General features: G+C 48.5%; 1 protein-coding gene across 6 annotated transcripts in view; it reads right to left on the reverse strand.

Moving 5' to 3' along the window:
* LOC139233030 (PACRG-like protein) overlaps window positions 1-12,613 on the reverse strand; it is a 78,748-nt gene extending 66,135 nt beyond the window's left edge. Inside the window, exons 1-3 of one of the 6 annotated variants that reach the window (XM_070863560.1) lie at window positions 12,516-12,569; window positions 6,426-6,537; window positions 4,013-4,176 (exon numbers count right to left, since the gene is read on the reverse strand). In XM_070863560.1, coding sequence (XP_070719661.1) covers window positions 4,013-4,156 — 144 coding nt within the window. In that variant the 5' untranslated portion in view covers window positions 4,157-4,176; window positions 6,426-6,537; window positions 12,516-12,569. The other 5 variants (XM_070863550.1, XM_070863556.1, XM_070863568.1 and 2 more) reach the window with 5 other exon arrangements.
* Window positions 12,614-19,230: the final 6,617 nt, after the last annotated feature.

The following is a 19,230-nucleotide window of genomic DNA, read 5'->3' on the forward strand; positions in this document are numbered from 1 at the left end:
ATTTTAAATCTGTGTCCTCTGGTACTCGACTCTTCTTCCAATGGGAACAGTTTCTCTCAATCTACTCTGTCCAGACCCCTCATGATTTTGAACACCTCTATCAAATCTCCTCTCAATCTTCTCTGCTCCAGGAACAACAACCTCAGCTTCACCAGTCTATCAACGTAACTGAAGTCCCTCATTCCTCGAATCATTCTCGTAAATCTTTTGTGCTCTCTCTCGAAAGCCTTCACATCCTTCCTAAAGTGTGGTGCCCAAAATTGGAGCCGAACTAGTGTTTTATACAGATTTATCATAATTTCCACACTTTTGTACTCTATATTTCTATTTATGAAGCCCAGGATCCCATAAGCCTTTTTAACTGCTTTCTCAACCTGCCCTGCCACCTTCAACAATTTATGCACACATACCCCAGGTCTCTCTGTTTGTGCACTCCCTTTAGGATTGTACCATTTAGTTTATATGTCCTCTCCTCATTCTTTCTACCAAAATGTATCACTTCGCACTTTTCTGCATTAAATTTCAACTTCCACATGTCTGCCCATTTCACCAGCCTGTCTATGTCTTCCTGAATTCTATCACTATCCTCCTCACTGTTCACTATACTTCCAAGTTTTGTGTCATCTGCAAGTTTTGAAATTGTACCCTGTACACCCATGTCCAAGTCATTAATATATATCAAGAAAAGCAGTGGTCCTAGTACCAACCCCTGGGGAACACCATTGTATACCTTCCTCCAGTCCGAAAAACAACCGTTCACCACTACGCTGTGTTTCCTGTCACTTAGCTAATTTCGTATCCAGGCTGCCTCTGTCCCTTTTATTCCATGGGCTTCAATTTTGCTGGCAAGCCTATTATGTGGCACTTTATCGATCGTCTTTTGGAAATCCATGTACACTATGTCAACTGCATTACCCTCAGCAACCCTGTTACCTCATCAAAAATCTCAATCAAGTTGGTTAAACACGATTTGCCTTTAATAAATCCATGCCGGCTTTCCTTAATTAATCTACCCCTATCAAGTGGCTGTTAATTTTGTCCCTGATTATTGTTTTTAAAAGCTTCCCCATGACCGAGGTTAAACTGACTGGCCTGTAGTTGCTAGGTTTATCTTTATACCCATTCTTGAACAATGCTGTAACATGTGCAATTCTCCAGTCCGAGAGCACTAGCCCCGTATCTATGAAGGATTGGAATATTATGGCCAGTACCTCTGCAATTTCCACCATCAATTCCCTCAGCATCCTAGGATGCATCCCATCCGCCCTAGTTACTTATCTACATTAAGTACAGCCAGTCTTTCTAATACCTCTTCTTTATCATTTTTTAATCCTATCAAGTGTCTCCACTACCTCTTCCTTCACTATGTCTATGGCAGCATCCTCTTCCTTCGTGAAGACAGATACAATGTACTCATTTGTACCTCAGCCTTACCCTTTGCCTCCATGCATAGATCTCTTTTTTGGTCCCTAATCAAGCTCACCCCTCCTCTTACTACCCTTTTTCAATTTATATGCCTATAGAAGACTTTTAGATTACCTTTTATGTTGGCTGCCATCCTATTCTCATACCCTTTCTTCGCCCCTCTTATTTATTATCTTTTTCACTTCTCTGACCTTTCGATATATAACCTGATTCTCAGATGTATCTGCAACCTGACATTTGTCATACGCGCTCTTTTTCTGTTTCATCATATTGACTGTTTTGTCATCTAGGGAGCTATGACTTAAGTTGCCCTACCTTTCCCCCTCAGGAATGTACCTGAACTATTCCCTCTTAAAGGCAGCCAATTGTTCCTCTACAGTTTTGCGAATCTTTGATTGCAATTTACCCAGGCCAGATCTGTTCTCATCCCACTGCAATTGGCCTTCCCCAGTTAAACATTTTTATTCTAGACTGCTCCCTGTCCTTTTCCATAGTTAATCTAAACCTTATGATACTATGATCACTATTCTCGAAATGTTCACCTACTGACACTTGCTCCACTTGACCTACCTCACTCCCCAGAACCAGATCCAGTAATGCCTCCTCCCTCGTTGGGCCGGAAACATATTGATAAAGAAAGTTCTCCTGAACACACTTCAGAAATTCTTCCCCTTCTCTGCTCCACTCAGCACTTCCAACTGAAGATGGTTGCAAATGCTCAGTCTTGTCTTTTGTTTTCTGGGCTCCACCATCATTGAGGATGGGGGTGTCCATGGAGCCTCCTCCTCCAGTTAGTGATTTAATTGTCCGCCACCATTCACTACTGGATGTAGCAAGACTGCAGTGCTTTGATCTGATCCGTTGGTTGTGGGATCACTTGGCTCTTTCTATAGCATGTTGCTTCCTCTATTTAGCATACATGTAGTCCTGTGTTGCAGCTTCCCCAGGTTGCCACCTCATTTTTAGGTACACCTGGTGCTGCTCCTGGCATGCTCTTCTACAGACCTCATTGAACCAGGGTTGGTCCCCTGGCTTGATGGTAATGGTGGAGTAAGGGATAAGCCAGACCATGAGGTTATAGATTGTGGTGGAATACAATTATGTTCCTGCTGATGGCCCATAGCACCTCATGGATGCCCAGTTTGGAGCTGCTAGAATAAGTTCTGAATCTATCCCATTTAACACAGTGGTAGTGCAACACAACACAATGGAGGATGTCCTCAATATGAAGAAGGGATCTAATCTCCACAAGGACTGTGCGGTTGTCAATGCTACCAATACGCTCATGGACAGATGCACCCGCAACAGATAGATTAGTGAGAACAAGGTCAAGTAAGCTTTTCCTGAACCAGTCTGCCGCACACTCTGGATACCGATGGAGGAGCTTGATCTAATATGGCAGGCATTGCTCTTCTGGCAGGTAGCACTCTCCTTTCATATTGGACCCTTAGGTGCTTGTTTTACATCTGAAAAATGGATGTGGTCTGATCAAATTTTTAGGTCATTAAGTTCAAATGAGAGTCAAAGATGGGATTTAGACCCATTTGATTGAAGCACCATTTTCTGCATTCAGTTTTCATGCTCAAGACAAGGGATGTTAGTACTGGCAAAGGAATGACTACCATTTCTGCCACATAGTGTCAGCAGCAAGTAATCCCAGGTCAGATTCAACACAACTATCTGCAGAATGAAGCAATATCTACTCTATGCAACAATGTGCATTTGTTCAAGTCTTAGAAGAGTACCCTCTATCTTATTAGCATATTTCCCACACTGACCATCTCTAGGGGCCTTACTAATTGAGTATGCCAATCTGTGTCAAAATTGGGAGTACTTCTGTACTGTGGGCTCACACATGTTAAGAACTGGTTGAGGCTGCCCACATCCTTTAAATATTGGATTCTTAAGAGAAGAGACTTTCATCCCATTAGAATCATAGCAGTTTACGGCACAGAGGAGGCCATTCGGCCCAACGTGTCTGTGCCAGCTGAAAAAGATCTATCCAGCCTAATCCCGCTTTCCAGCTCTTGATCCGTAGCCCTGTAGGTTACGGAACCTCAAGTGCATATCCAATTAGTTTTTAGACGCAGTGAGTTCCAGATCCCCATCACCCTCTGGGCAAAACCATTTCTCCTCTAATCCTTCTACCAATTACTTTAAATCGATGCCTCCGGGTTATTGACCTCTCTGCTAAAGGAAATAGGTACTTCCTTTCCACTCTAACTAGGCACCTCAATTTTATACACCTCAATCAAGTCTCTTTTCAGCCTCCTCTGTTCCAAAGAAAACAAACCTAGCCTATCCAATCTTTCTTCACAGCTAAAATTCTCCAGTCCTGGCAACATCCTCATAAATCTCCTCTGTATTCTCTCTAATGCAATCATATCTTTCCTGTAATGTGGTGACCAGAACTATGCGTAGTTCTCTAGCTGCTAATTACTCTGGACTGGATTTGAGCCAAGAATTCAGAGGTGAAAGGACAGAGTCTGAAGTCTGAAACCTTCCAGTTTGAAACTTAATTTGCAATAGATGGAGATTACAACTAGCCTTAGATAATAAGAATCATAGGAAACCTGTGGAAACTTACTGGATTGATGGTTTTTGGGTTCAGCCGGTCACTGGGCCTTGGATAGAGTTTAACAGTGGCAGCTGTAGGGTTACTTGCTGCTGACACTGATGCCTTCTTCCTCTGTACTTCAATTTTAGACTTCTCGCGATACAACGACGACATTCTTTGCACATAACTTGCAACTGCAAGAAGAAAAACATGTCTAGTTATTTTAAAAAGACATTCTCCTGCTCTTACTAGTATTGGTGACAGGTGACAGGGTAGCCAGTCTCTTCCCACAATTCAGGCAATGCTGAGCCAAAAGAGATATGACAAAACTTTCCAAAGTGGCGTACAAGATATGAGTTTTCCTCTGATTTCAAGAGGCATTCCATAGCAGCACATTTAGAAAGCAGTGACGCGATCGGTCCAAGTCAGCATGGATTTATGAAAGGGAAATCCTGCTTGACAAATCTTCTAGAATTTTTTGAGGATGTAACTGGTAGAGTGGACAAGGGAGAACCAGTAGATGTGGTGTATTTGGACTTTCAAAAGGCTTTTGACAAGGTCCCACACAAGAGATTGGTGTGCAAAATTAAAGCACATGGTATTGGGGGTAATGTACTGACGTGGATAGAGAACTGGTTGGCAGACAGAAAGCAGAGAGTCGGGATAAACGGGTCCTTTTCAGAATGGCAGGCAGTGACTAGTGGGGTACCGCAGGGCTCAGTGCTGGGATCCTAGCTATTTACAATATACATTAATGATTTGGATGAGGGAATTGAGTGTAATGTCTCCAAGTTTGCTGATGACACTAAGTTGGGTGGCAGTGTGAGCTGCGAGGAGGACGCTAAAAGGCTGCAGGGTGACTTGGACAGGTTAGGTGAGTGGGCAAACGTGTGGCAGATGCAGTATAATGTGGATAAATGTGAGGTTATCCACTTTGGTGGCAAAAACACGAAGGCAGAATATTATCTGAATGTTATCTTAAATGTATCTATGCTTTTCACCTCAACTGGGTATCATGGGTGGGTGGTGGTGGGGGAACCAGGGATTGTGGGGGAATCTGAGATTGCGGGGTGGGGGGAGGGGGAGGGGGAGATTAGGAAAAAGGGAGGTGCAGCGAGACCCAAGTGTCATGGTACATCAATCATTGAAAGTTGGCATGCAGGTCCAGCAGGCAGTGAAGAAGGCAAATGGTATGTTGGCCTTCATAGCTAGGGGATTTGAGTATAGGAGCAGGGAGGGCTTACTGCAGTTGTACAGGGCTTTGGTGAGGCCTCACCTGGAATATTGTGTTCAGTTTTGGTCTCCTAATCTGAGAAAGGACGTTCTTGCTATTGAGGGAGTGCAGCAAAGGTTCACCAGACTGATTCCCGGGATGGCAGGACTGACATGAGGAGAGACTGGATCGACTGGGCCTGTATTCACTGGAGTTTAGAAGGATGAGAGGGGATCTCATAAAAACATAGAAAATTCTGACAGGACTGGACAGGTTAGATGCAGGAAGAATGTTCCCGATGTTGGGGAAGTCCAGAACCAGGGGACATAATCTAAGGATAAGGGGTAAACCATTTAGGACTGCGATGAGGAGAAACTTCTTCACTCAGAGAGTTGTTAACCTGTGGAATTCCCTACTGCAGAGAGTTGTTCATGCAAGTTCAGTGGATATATTTAAGGGGGAGTTAGATATGGCCCTTACAGCTAAAGGGATAAAGGGATCAAGGGGTATGGAGAGAAAGCAGGAAAGGGGTACTGAGGTGAATGATCAACCATGATCTTATTGAATGGTGGTGCAGGCTCGAAGTGCCGAATGGCCTACTCCTGCACCTATTTGCTATGTTTCTATTTCAAACCCAACGATGAGGAGGCCGCCGGCCACGATCCTCCAGTGGCAAGCACCAATCCTCCGGCCCGTATACTCTGCACCCCCCAATCCCCGATCCCTGGCTGATGCCCCCCCTCCAGCTATCTCAGATTCCCCCCACAATCTCTGATCTCCCCCCACCCTGCAATCCCAGATTCCCCCACAATCCCTGGTTCCCCCACCATCACCCACCCATGATACCCAGTTGAGGTGAAAAGCATCGATACATTTAAGGGGAGGCTACATAAGCATATGAGGGAGAAGGGAATATGCTGATAGTTAGATGAAGAACGATGGGAGGAAGCTCAAGTGGAGCATAAATGCCGGCATGGACTGGTTGGACCAAATGGTCTGTTTCTGTGCTATCCTATGTAATTCTAGTAGTGGTAGCCACTGGTAAAAATTAAATTGTTTTTCATAGGTGGACGTCTCATCACATAAACAAGTACGAGCAGATTAGCAAATCAATCCTTTCCTGTAAATGATTCCGGACTATCACACCAAACGCATGTGCTGTCTAAGTTAGAACGAGAAGAAAAGCACAGGTATAATAGAACATTGAACATGGTTCTTAAATTAAATTACCTGTTAAAATATAAAACAGACAGGCTTGTTCAAGGTTGCCATATAAGAATTAAATAAAATTGAGCATTCTGATCAAGTCTTCAGATTTGAAGTTCCTCAAATTTCTGGTTACCTGAATTAAAACAATGGTAGGTACTTGAGTAAGGAAAGGAAACTGAAACATCTACTACCACTGCGAGACCTCCAGGGAAATCAGGCCCCCACTGCTCTTACGCCTCTCCATAAAAACAAAATTGCCACAAAGGCCAAGTATTGATTAAAAAGGCTAACTCCTTTTACATGTAGTTATCTTTGGAAAACAATAAAAATCATAAATGCAGAGATGAGAATAAATGCCCAACCATTTCTTAAATCTGTGCCAAATCAATCTCTCAAGGCGCAATTGTTTGGAAAAAATATAAGACAAGAGATGAAGAATTTTAAAAAACACTATATGCTCTCTATAGATGCTCAGTAAGAGATAGAAATGCTCAGATTCCCCATCCATTGCTTAGTCTTCCTCATAATAATTTCCATTAACAAAGTCTTGTCACGAAAGACTTGAGGATTACACGTTCAGATTTGGCACCATCACATGGACAAACGATGTATTGCTCCCTAAAAATTTAATAATAATTTGGATTTATATAGTGCCTTTAACATAGGAAAATATACCAAGGTGCTTCACAGGAGTATATTTAAGGAAAATCTCATCACTGAGTCAAAGAAGAGCCCACTGGATGTCAAGGATCAAATAAGGCAAAAAAGGGAAGCTTATGTCAAATACCGAGAGCTAAATACTCATCATCATAGGCATTCTCTCGAAATCAAGGAAGACTTGCTTCCACTCTAAAAGTGAGTTCTTTGGTGACTGAACAGTCCAATACGGGAACCACAGTCTCTGTCACAGGTGGGACAGACAATGGTTGAAGGAAAGGGTGGGTGGGGAGTCTGGTTTGCCGCATGCTCCTTCTGCTGCCTGCGCCTGTTTTCTGCATGCTCTCGACGATGAGACTCAAGATGCTCAGCGTCCTCCCAGATGCACCTCCTCCACTTAGGGCGGTCTTTGGCCAGGGACTCCCAGGTGTCAGGGGATGTTCCATTTTATCAAGGAGGTTTTGAGGGTGTCCTTGAAACGTTTCCTCTACCCACCTTGGGCTTGCTTGCTATCAAGGAGTTCCGAGTAGAGCGCTTGCTTTTGGAGTTTTGTGTCAGGCATGCGAACAATGTGGCCCGCCCAACGGAGCTGATTAAGTGTGGTCAGTGCTTCGATGCTGGACATGTTGGCCAGATCGAGGATGCTAACGTTGGTGCGTCTGTCCTCCCAAGGGATTTGCAGGATCTTGTGGAGACATCGTTGGTGGTATTTCTCCAGCGATTTGAGGTGTCTACTGTATATGGTCCACGGCTCTGAGCCATACAGGAGGGCGGGTATCACTACAGCCCTGTAGACCATGAGCTTGGTGGCAAATTTGAGGGTCTGATCTTCAAACACTCTTTTCCTCACGCTGTCGATGTCTGCCCGTGCTGATAATAGGCTCCCGAGGTATGGAAAGTGGTCCACGTTGTCCAAGGCCGCGCCGTGGATCTTGATGACTGGGGGGCAGTGCTGTGTGACAGGGTCAGGTTGGTGGAGGACCTTTTTCTTACGGATATTTAGTGTAAGGCCCATGCTTTCGTACGCCTCCGTGAAGATGTTGACTATGACTTGAAGTTCAGTCTCTGATTGTGCGCAGACGCATTGTCCGCGTACTGTAGTTCGACAACAGAGGTGCAACTCTATCCGTACACGATACCAAGATGGCGAATGGGATAGCAGCTCCCAAGGGAGCTCTCCCCAAATAAGTCCTCATCTGACACCATCTTCCACCTCTCTCAAATCTCTTCCCTCCGGTCCTAACTCCGATCCTCAAAGTACTCTAAGTAAATACTATAGAAAGCATAGAGGAGTATAGAAAGTGCAGGGTTGAAATTAAAATGGAAATTAGGAAAGCAAAGAGAGATTATGAATAAATATTGGCAAGTAAAATCAAGGAAAACCCAAAGATTTTTTATAAATACATAAAGAGCAAGAGGATAAGTAAAAAAAGAGCACAGCCTATTAGAAACCAAAAAAGGTAACTTGTGTATGGATCGGAAGATGTGGGTGTGGTTCCTAATGAATACTTTGCGCCTGCCTTCACAAATGAGAGGGACGATGCAGACACTCCAATTAGGGAGGACTGTGAAATATTAGATGAAATAAACATACCGAGAGAGCAAATATTAAGGAGTTTAGCATCTCTGAAAGTAAATACATTGCCATGCCCAAATGAAATGTATCCCAGGCTGTTAAGAGAAGCAAGGGAAGAAATAGTGGAGGCTCTGACCATCATTTTCCAATCCTTTCTGGTTACAGATGTGGTGCCAGAGGACTGGAGGAGGAGAAAGGGGATTGCTGACATTATACCGTTGTTTAAAAAGGGAGAAAGGGATAGACTGAGTAATTACAGGCCAGCCAGCCTAACCTCGGTGGTGGGACAATTATTGGAAAACATTCTGAGGGATAAATCTTCATTTAGAAAGGGACAGGACAGGCAACATGGATTTGTTAAGGGAAGGTCGTGTCTGCCTAACGTGATTTAATTTTTTGAGGTAACAAGGAGGGTAGCTTATTTGATGTATTTTAGCAAGGCTTTGAACAAGGTCCCACATGGCAGACTGGTCAGAAAAGTAAAAGCCCATGGGATCCAAGGGAAAGTGGCAAGTTGGATCCAAAACTGACTCAGTGGCAGGAAGCAAAGGGTAATGGTCAACAGGTGTTTTTGTGGCTCCGCAGGGCTCAGTACTAGGCCCCTTGATTTTTGCGGTTTACATCAATGATTTAGACTTCAATGTAGGGGACACGATTTAAGTTTTCAGATGATACAAAAGTTGCCCATGTGGTTGATAGCGAGGAAGAAAGCTGTAGACTGCAAAGATATCAATGGACTGGTCAGGTGGGCAGAAAACTGCCGAATGGAATTCAATTCAGAGAAGTGTGAGGAAATGCATTTGGGTAGAGCTAACAAGGTTAGGGAAGGGAATACACAATAAATCAAAGGATACTGTGAAGTATAGAGGAACAGAGGGACCTTGGAGTGAATGCCCACAGATTCCTGAAGGTAGCAGGACAGGTACGTAAGGTTAAGAAGGCAAACAGGATACTTTCTGTTTTTAGCCGAAGCATAGAAGATAAGAGCTGGGAAGTTATGCTTGAACTGTATAAAACACTAGTTAGGCCACAGCTAGAGTACTGCGTGCAATTCTGGTTGCCACATTACAAGAAAGATGTGATTGCACGAGACAGGGTGTTGCCAGGACTGGTGAATTTTAGCTATGAAGAAACAATGAATAAGCTGGGATTGTTTTCACTGGAACAGAGGAGGCAGAGCGGAGACTTAATAGAGGTGTATAAAATTATGAGGGGCCTAGATAGAGTGGATGGAAAGGATCTATTTCCCTTAGCAGTAAAGCCACTAACAAGGGACATAGATTTAAAGTAATTGATAGAAGGATTAGAGGAGAGCTGAGGAGAAATATTATCATCCAAAGGGTGCTGGCGGTCTGGAAAGAGGGAAGAGCAGAAATGGGGCGGGGGGGGAAGAGAGCGAGGGGGGCGGGGGGGGAAGAGAGCGAGGGGGGCGGGGGGGGAAGAGAGCGAGGGGGGCGGGGGGGGGGAAGAGAGCGAGGGGGGCGGGGGGGGGGAAAGAGAGCGAGGGGGGAAGAGAGCGAGGGGGGCGGGGGGGGAAGAGAGCGAGGGGGAAGAGAGCGAGGGGGGCGGGGGGGGAAGAGAGCGAGGGGGGCGGGGGGGGAAGAGAGCGAGGGGGGCGGGGGGGGAAGAGAGCGAGGGGGGCGGGGGGGGGAAGAGAGCGAGGGGGGCGGGGGGGAAGAGAGCGAGGGGGGCGGGGGGGGAAGAGAGCGAGGGGGGCGGGGGGAAGAGAGCGAGGGGGGAGGGGGGAAGGGTGCGGGGGGGAGGGGGGAAGGGTGCGGGGGGGAGGGGGGAAGGGTGCGGGGGGGAGGGGGGAAGGGTGCGGGGGGGAGGGGGGAAGGGTGCGGGGGGAGGGGGAAAGGGTGCGGGGGGGAGGGGGGAAGGGTGCGGGGGGGGAGGGGGGAAGGGTGCGGGGGGGGAGGGGGGAAGGGTGCGGGGGGGGAGGGGGGAAGGGTGCGGGGGGGGAGGGGGGAAGGGTGCGGGGGGGGAGGGGGGAAGGGTGCGGGGGGGGAGGGGGGGGAGGGGGGAAGGGGGAAGGGTGCGGGGGGGGGAGGGGGGAAGGGTGAGGGGGGGAGGGGGGAAGGGTGCGGGGGGGGAGGGGGGAAGGGTGCGGGGGGGAGGGGGGAAGGGTGCGGGGGGGAGGGGGAAGGGTGCGGGGGGGGAGGGGGAAGGGTGCGGGGGGGGAGGGGGAAGGGTGCGGGGGGGGAGGGGGAAGGGTGCGGGGGGGGAGGGGGAAGGGTGCGGGGGGGGAGGGGGAAGGGTGCGGGGGGGGAGGGGGAAGGGTGCGGGGGGGGAGGGGGAAGGGTGCGGGGGGGGAGGGGGAAGGGTGCGGGGGGGGAGGGGGAAGGGTGCGGGGGGGAGGGGGGAAGGGTGCGGGGGGGGAGGGGGGAAGGGTGCGGGGGGGGAGGGGGGAAGGGTGCGGGGGGGGAGGGGGGAAGGGGAGGGGGGGGAGGGGGGAGGGGGAGGGGGGAAGGGGAGGGGGGGGAGGGGGGAAGGGGAGGGGGGGGAGGGGGGAAGGGGAGGGGGGAAGGGTGCGGGGAAGGGTGCGGGGGGGAGGGGGGAAGGGTGCGGGGGGGAGGGGGGAAGGGTGCGGGGGGGGAGGGGGGAAGGGTGCGGGGGGGGAGGGGGGAAGGGTGCGGGGGGGGAGGGGGGAAGGGTGCGGGGGGGGAGGGGGGAAGGGTGCGGGGGGGGGGGGGGAAGGGTGCGGGGGGGGGGGGGAAGGGTGCGGGGGGGAGGGGGGAAGGGTGCGGGGGGGAGGGGGGAAGGGTGCGGGGGGGAGGGGGGAAGGGTGCGGGGGGGAGGGGGGAAGGGTGCGGGGGGGAGGGGGGAAGGGTGCGGGGGCGGAGGGGGGAAGGGTGCGGGGGGGAGGGGGGAAGGGTGCGGGGGGGAGGGGGGAAGGGTGCGGGGGGGGAGGGGGGAAGGGTGCGGGGGGGGAGGGGGGAAGGGTGCGGGGGGGGAGGGGGGAAGGGTGCGGGGGGGAGGGGGGAAGGGTGCGGGGGGGAGGGGGAAGGGTGCGGGGGGGAGGGGGAAGGGTGCGGGGGGGAGGGGGGAAGGGTGCGGGGGGGGAGGGGGGAAGGGTGCGGGGGGGGGAGGGGGGAAGGGTGCGGGGGGGGGAGGGGGAAGGGTGCGGGGGGGGGAGGGTGCGGGGGGGGGGGGAGGGTGCGGGGGGGGGGAGGGTGCGGGGGGGGGGGGAGGGTGCGGGGGGGGGGGGAGGGTGCGGGGGGGGGGGGAGGGTGCGGGGGGGGGGGGAGGGTGCGGGGGGGGGGGGGAGGGTGCGGGGGGGGGGGGGGAGGGAGGGGGGGGGGGGGGAGGGAGGGGGGAAGGGTGCGGGGGGGGAGGGGGGAAGGGTGCGGGGGGGGAGGGGGAAGGGTGCGGGGGGGGAGGGGGAAGGGTGCGGGGGGGGAGGGGGAAGGGTGCGGGGGGGGGAGGGGGAAGGGTGCGGGGGGGGAGGGGGAAGGGTGCGGGGGGGGGAGGGGGAGAAAAGGGTGGAGGGGAAGGGGGAGAAAAGGGTGGAGGAGAAAAGGGTGGGGGCGAGGGGGTGAAAAGGGTGGGGGAGGAAGGGTGCGGGTGGGGGGGTGGGAGAAGAGGGGGGGAGGAAGGGGAAAGGGTGGGGGGGGGGAGGTTATGGAGGGGTGGGGAAGAGAGGAGGGGGGGAAGGGTGGGGGGGATCGGAGGGAAGGGTGCGGATGGGGTGGTGGGGGAAGAGGGAAGAGGGGGGGAGGAAGGGGAAAGGGTGGGGAAGAGAGTTGGAGGAGGAAGCGGGGGTGGAGAAGGGTCTAACCTCCTTTCTCTCTCGTTTCCCCCACATTCTCTCTCTTCCTCTCCTCGCCCGCCCCTCTCTTTTTTTCTCTCTGTCGCCCCTCTCTCTCTCTCTCTCTCACCTGTTTTCTCGGTTGCTGGGCAGCGGCCTCACTGTACGGAATCCCCCGGCGTCATGCGGAAACGCGAAGTCGAAATTGCCGCCCCCGGAGTCTCCCAGAGTTTGAGTCGCTGTTCCGTTTCGAGCTTTTGTGCTTAATTTGAAAAACATGAAATAATTTCTCCAGGCACATTGGAGTGTATGCGCTGATCGATGTTGCTTTATTTTGCTGCATTATCTTGTACCCCCGGGACTCTCTCCCTCCTGTCACTGCCCAGCTGACAGTTGCACCAACTCACTGCACCTTGCCCTGTGCCGCCGGCCCGCGGGCACTATCTGGGCCATATACCTGTGTCTCACTTTCCACCAGCAACCATTGCAATAACTACATTATCAATATACTTAAAATGTGACTTTTGCATCAAAACTGGCACATTTTGAAAACCCAATTCAACAAAAATAAGTTTTTATTAAAAGTGAAACATCAAATTAGATTGAAATGTTAAACAATACTGGTAATTGTCAGTTGTGAGTGGCTTGCCTTTCACCAGGTGACTGGAGGAACATGGCAATGAGGTAAGTGTGCATGTTATGCAGTGACTCTGTTCCATTGCAACCACATACATGCAATTTACATTAGAGAATCAGTGATTGAAGAAAAGTGTCTGAGTGTCAGTATTACCATCTAATACATGGGTGAAAAAAATGACAGGACCAAATTGGCAACTATACTCAATTTTTTCATCAATTGTAATATGCCCTCTGTCTGGTTAATGAAATATGGAAAATGAAAACTCACTCACACCTGAGGTAAATATGCTTTCCCCTTATATCTTAGTTTATATCATCATCATAGGTAGTCCCTCAAAATCGAGGAAAGCTTGCTTCAACTCTAAAAGTGAGTTCTTTGGTGACTGAACAGTCCAATACGGGAATTACAGTCTCTGCCACAGATGGGACAGACAGTCGTTGAAGGAAAGGGTGGGTGGGGAGTCTAGTTTGCCGCATGGTCCTTCCGCTGCCTGTGCTTGCTTTCTGCATGCTCTCGGCGACGAGACTCGAGGTGCTCAGCGCCCTCCCGGATGCTCTTCCTCCACTTAGGGCAATCTTTGGCCAGGGACTCCTAAGTGTCGGTAGGTATGTTGCATTTTATCAAGGAGACTTTGAGGGTGTCCTTGAAACGTTTCCTCTGCCCACCTTGGGCTCGCTTGCCGTGTAGGAGTTCCGAGTAGAGCGCTTGCTTTGGGAGTCTTGTGTCAGGCATGCGAACAATGTGGCCTGCCCAACAGAGCTGGTCGAGTGTGGTCAGTGCTTCGATGCTGGGGATGTTGGCCTCATCGAGGACGCTGGTGCATCTGTCCTCCTAGGGGATTTGCAGGATCTTGGAGACATCGTTGATGGTGTTTCTCCAGCGATTTGAAGTGTCTACTGTATATGGTCCACGTCTCTGAGCCATACAGGAGGTCAGGTATCACTACAGCCTGTAGACACTTGGTGCCAGATTTGAGGGCCTGATCTTTGAACACTCTCTTCCTAAGGCAGCCGAAGGCTGCGCTGGCGCACTGAGGGCAGTGTTGAGTCTCGTCGTCGATACTTGCCCTTGCTGATAATAGGCTCCCAAGGTATGGAAAGTAGTCCATGTTGTCCAGGGCCGCGCCATGGGTTTTGATGACTGGGGGGGCAGTGCTGTGTGGTGGGGTCAGGCTGGTGGAGGACCTTTGTCTTACGGATGTTTAGTGTAAGGCCTATGCTTTCGTACTCCTCAGTGAAGATGTTGACTATGACTTGGAGTTCAGTCTCTGAATGTGCGCAGACGCAAGCGTCGTCCGCATACTGTAGCTCGATGACAGAGGATGGGACAGTCTTGGATCTGGCCTTGAGATGATGAAGGTTGAACAGTTTCCCATTGGTTCTGTAGTTTAGTTCCACTCCAGCGGGGAATTTGTTGAGTGTGAGGTGGAGCATTGCAGCAAGGAAGATCGAAAAGAGGGTTGGCGCGATGACGCAGCTCTGCTTGACCCCAGTCCGGACGTGGATCCGTTGGTTTATAATTTTTGTGCTCATCAACATAAGGGATTTCAAGACGAGGCAATGCAACAAATTTCTACTTAACATGCCCAGTTTCAGCTTCAAATACTTCCTCTTTATCTGTTGGCTTTTTATGGCAACATTAGAAATGTGTTCTTTTCCTTACAGTTGCAATTTTGCGCAATTCTTTAGAGAAGTTTGCAATTAATAGGAAATGCGGATTATAATTGTGAATAAGGTAGATAAGGCATAAAAAAGACTAATAGAATTTAGCACTTTTTAAATCGAGGCACAGAATACAAGAGGAAAGAAATAATCATAGAAACATAGAAACATAGAAAATAGGTGCAGGAGTAGGCCATTTGGCCCTTCGAGCCTGCACCACCATTCAATAAGATCATGGCTGATTATTCACCTCAGTACCACTTTCCTGCTTTCTCTCCATACCCCTTGATCCATTTAGCCGTAAGGGTCATATCTAACTTCCTCTTGAATATATCCAATGAACTGGCATCAACAACTCTCTGCGGTAGGGAATTCCACAGATTAACAACTCTCTGAGTGAAGAAGTTTCTCCTCATCTTAGTCCTAAATGGCTTACCCCTTATCCTTCGACTGTGTCCCCTGGTTCTGGACTTCCTGCATCTAACCTGTCCAGTCCCGTCAGAATTTTATATGTTTCTATGAGATCCCCTCTCATCCTTCTAAACTCCAGTGAATACAGGCCTAGTCGATCCAGTCTCTCCTCATAGGTCAGTCCTGCCATCCCGGGAATCAGTCTGCTGAACCTTCGCTGCATTTTGATAGCTGATTCGGGAAAGCGTGTTTCCCTTGGTTGGGAAGTCAGTCACAAGAGGTCACCCTTGTCTATAAAAGAAAAAATAAAGACTAGCATTTATATAGCGCCTTTCACAACCACCGGACATCTCAAAATGCTTTACAGCCAATTAAGCACTTTTGACGTGTAGTCACTGTTGTAATGTTGGAAATACAAGATCCCACAAACCGCAATGTGATAATGACCAGATAATCTGCTTTTGTTATGTTGATTGAGGGATAAATATTGTCCAAGACACCGGGGATAACTCTCCTGCTATTCTTCGAAATAGTGCCATGGGATCTTTTACATCCATCTGAGAGGGCAGACGGGACCTCGGTTTAACGTCTCATCCGAAAGACAAGTACTAAGGGTATAAGGCAAGGTGAAATAAGTGACTACCCTTAATCTTGGAGTAAGTACAATCCTGTTCATTTTATGGCTTGCCCTCCTTCTCCTGTGGAGCCTGGATGAGCTGAAGTGCTTTGTCTGGTTCCATATTAAAGTACGTAGAAAAAAAACATACCTTTTCTTCAGCGACCTCCAGCATTCCCTTTAAGGACAGCTGTTTAGGGTGCGGCATACCCAGTTTCTGCTGAATTTGGCAGCGGGGTCCCAAAATAGGTGTTAGGCCCCTGATTAGGTTATTAAGGGGCCTAACAATTGTTTTAGGCAATCAGCTCAACCACACAGAAGTCGCTGCACCTAACAATTACTCCTCCGCGCACAATATGAATTTTTCACCTAAAAACAGGCAGGGTGGAGCCCAATTTCTCTCCCATTCTTACACCTCTCCTTCTCTGAGTTAGAAATGCAATATCTGATCCACATATCTCCAATACTTTACAATATACTAATTGCCTTCATTTTTGTCAAGTGATAACCAGAGTTTTGTTGGATAAGGGTATCAAGGGATATAGAAGAAAGGTGAGTAAATGAAGTTGAGGTGCAGATCAACAATGCTCTGATTGAATGGCAGAACAGGTTTGAGGGGCTAAATGGCCTACTCCTGTTCCTAACACCCACTTCAAATGGGTCAACTGAGCGCAATACTAGAGCAATGCGTTACTTCAGCTACACTCTAAAGTATCTTTAGTACCCATATTTGCAGACTCAATTGTCAGAATGCATTTGTGCAAGAAATTACACCATCTACTGCACAACACTGCAGCAATTTTAACCGTTGTGTGATTCAAGAGAGAAGCCTGTGAATTTAAGAACTGATTTTTTTGGCTTCCACATATACTATTGCTGGTGGTCTAATCACTTCCTCTGGAAGGAATTTCCAGCCTTTAGGGTAAAAGTTTGATTCCCCCCACTTATTGTACTTTAATAGCTTGCACAGTGGCTCCCAATTCAGATCTGTGGAAATGTGTGTTCCCCACAGTGACAACCTGAGGCCATGCATTCATGCATAATGAAAATCAGTGCACTGCTGGAATTTGCCTTATTAAATTCAACAAAGTAAGCTTAAATTTTTCAACTACTTGCTAATCTTGGCCTCAAAACTGTTTAACTTGGCTTTAATCATTTTATTTAGAAACCAAATGTTCCCAGCCAAATAATTATCTTTGGAGGCTGCCAATTAGAACTAAGAATTTTCACCAAATCTAAATGACGTAAATTATGTCTTATATATTCAAGTATAAGATGTTCCACCTATAAGATTACCATTGTCCAAAATTTCACCCAGTAAAACTAAGTAAATCCCTTAGCCTCACTTGAGCTTTGATGTACCAATTTTCTCACCTCCACGTCTTCTGCCATCCATCAATATGTTTTCTCTCCTTTCCTTCTCATTTTAACCAGTGTATTGCAACCACCTGTTACTGTTGGCTAATAAGCCATTCGACTGCTGAGGCACTGTGATATTGAAATAGCATTTCGCCCTCCTGCCTTCAATCCAGGATTCAGCTGCTAATTTGTTGTTGAATGAACACTACTTAGGCAATGAACAACATGCTCACCACCATTTTAAACAGCTGAGCAAGAGAAGGCTTTCCAACTACATTGCAAGTATAGTCAGAGTCATTAATGTGTGTCGATCACAAGATAATTACGAATGAGGAGCCCTTCTTAGTTGATCAATATAAAAAGACCCTTCAATGAACAGTCCCTCCATTGTATCATTCAATTGTTTCTTAAATATTCCAGGGTTTAATGTCCACTACTCTACCAGGAAATTCATTCTATATACTTAATCACTCTTTTACATAAATAAGAATTTTCTGATGAATCCAAATTTGCTTTTTACGAGTCCCCTTTTCCAACTCTTACAATTTAGATTTAAATAATATTCTGGATTTACTTTTTCCATACTGTTTACTATCTTATATATAGGATCATCTCTCAGACTCTTCTTTCAAGGATGAAAACCCCTAGTTTTTCCATTCTTCCCTCACAGCTCAGACCTCTAACACTTGGAACTAGCCTCGCAGCTCATATCTGTACCACTTGTAGAATTGAATGTCTCCCCTGAGTCTCACTGATCAGAACTGAACACAGTGCTCAAGGTGCCTGAAGCTTTCTGGGGATGGATATAATGACAGGAATGGAGAGGAAGAAAGGGAAAAGAGGGTGGGAAAAGGAGGAGGGGTGAAGGGAAAAGGGGGGAAGGAATAGCCAGGATTTTTAAAATGTCACGAGGGACTCCCCTTCTGTCTCATTCCAAACAGGTGCTGTGTGACTGGAGTGGAGCTCAAGCTCTAGACTTAATATGGGGAAGCCCTCTAACTTGAATAATTTTCTTTGGATTCGTTTTTACACATGTGTCATTAAAGCTAGTCAGAGGCTTTGAATGCTTTGATGCTTTGAAGGCCTCAGGCCTCCACGTATGATTATTTAAGTACATCAGGAACATTTCATCACATTAGTTCTCTGTTTTACCTCAGAGTTTTTCCTGAGGGGTGTAGGCTTCCTAGCCCCGTGCTCCTTCTATTTGTTTCCCAAGTGTGAGGAGGATGGTTGCTGGATCTCAGTGGCTGTATCTTAGGAGGAAAGTGGTCCAATATCTCCTGGTGCAAATGGTCCTGCAACTGCTGTCATCATGGGAATTGATGCAGCAGCTGTCTGGATTAGTATGATCAAGAACACATCTGAGTGGGGTGAGCTAAGAAGTATTGGTGGCATCAACTTTTCCATCCATGCCAGTTCCTGCTATCTGCTTCCCCTCCACTGTTGGGCACTCCTCAGCATGTCGAGAAATCTGTATCGGATTAGACCGCTGGTTAGCTGTGAGGTTATTGAAACCCTGCACTCTGATTGCCCTATACAATGAATCAAGACAAAACAGACTGCTGCAGATTGAAACCCATGGTCCGCAGTGCCTCAGTCATAATATTTGTCATGGCATCTGACATGTCCTTACTATACAGTATAAATGCACACGAGCCCCATACTTGAGAGAAGGTCACTCTGTGACCAGTTACCTTTATTACCAAGACCTCAAGTGATGAAAGTGGGTGGAGCTTCCCCTTTTATACCTGAAAGTCCAGGTTAGGAGTGCCTCCCACAAGTTCACCCCCTTGTGGTCAATTTTCTCAAGGTGTATAACTTAGGTCAGCTTATACATGGGTTACAATGATAGTTGAATACATGACATCACCTCCCCCCCACAAAGTCTTATTGGGATCACAGGTTAAGTCTCTCTGGTGGTTTACGCTCCCTTGTAGAGCGCCTGAGTTGGGGTTCCGGTTGTTGGGCGCTGGCCTGAGTGTCTGCTGTTTGTGGTGCCCCAGGCCTGTCCGGACTGCCCACAGTGACTGGGCTCTCCTCCACTTGGTTCCGGTGTTCGGTCACCTGTGGTCATGTTCTTCCTCTGCTTCTTCTAGGGGATTGCTGAACCTCCTTTTAGTTTGATCCACATGTTTGCGGCAGATTTGTCCATTGGTAA

The sequence above is a fragment of the Pristiophorus japonicus genome, chromosome 2, assembly GCF_044704955.1.
Source record: "Pristiophorus japonicus isolate sPriJap1 chromosome 2, sPriJap1.hap1, whole genome shotgun sequence".
Taxonomy (NCBI): domain Eukaryota; kingdom Metazoa; phylum Chordata; class Chondrichthyes; family Pristiophoridae; genus Pristiophorus; species Pristiophorus japonicus.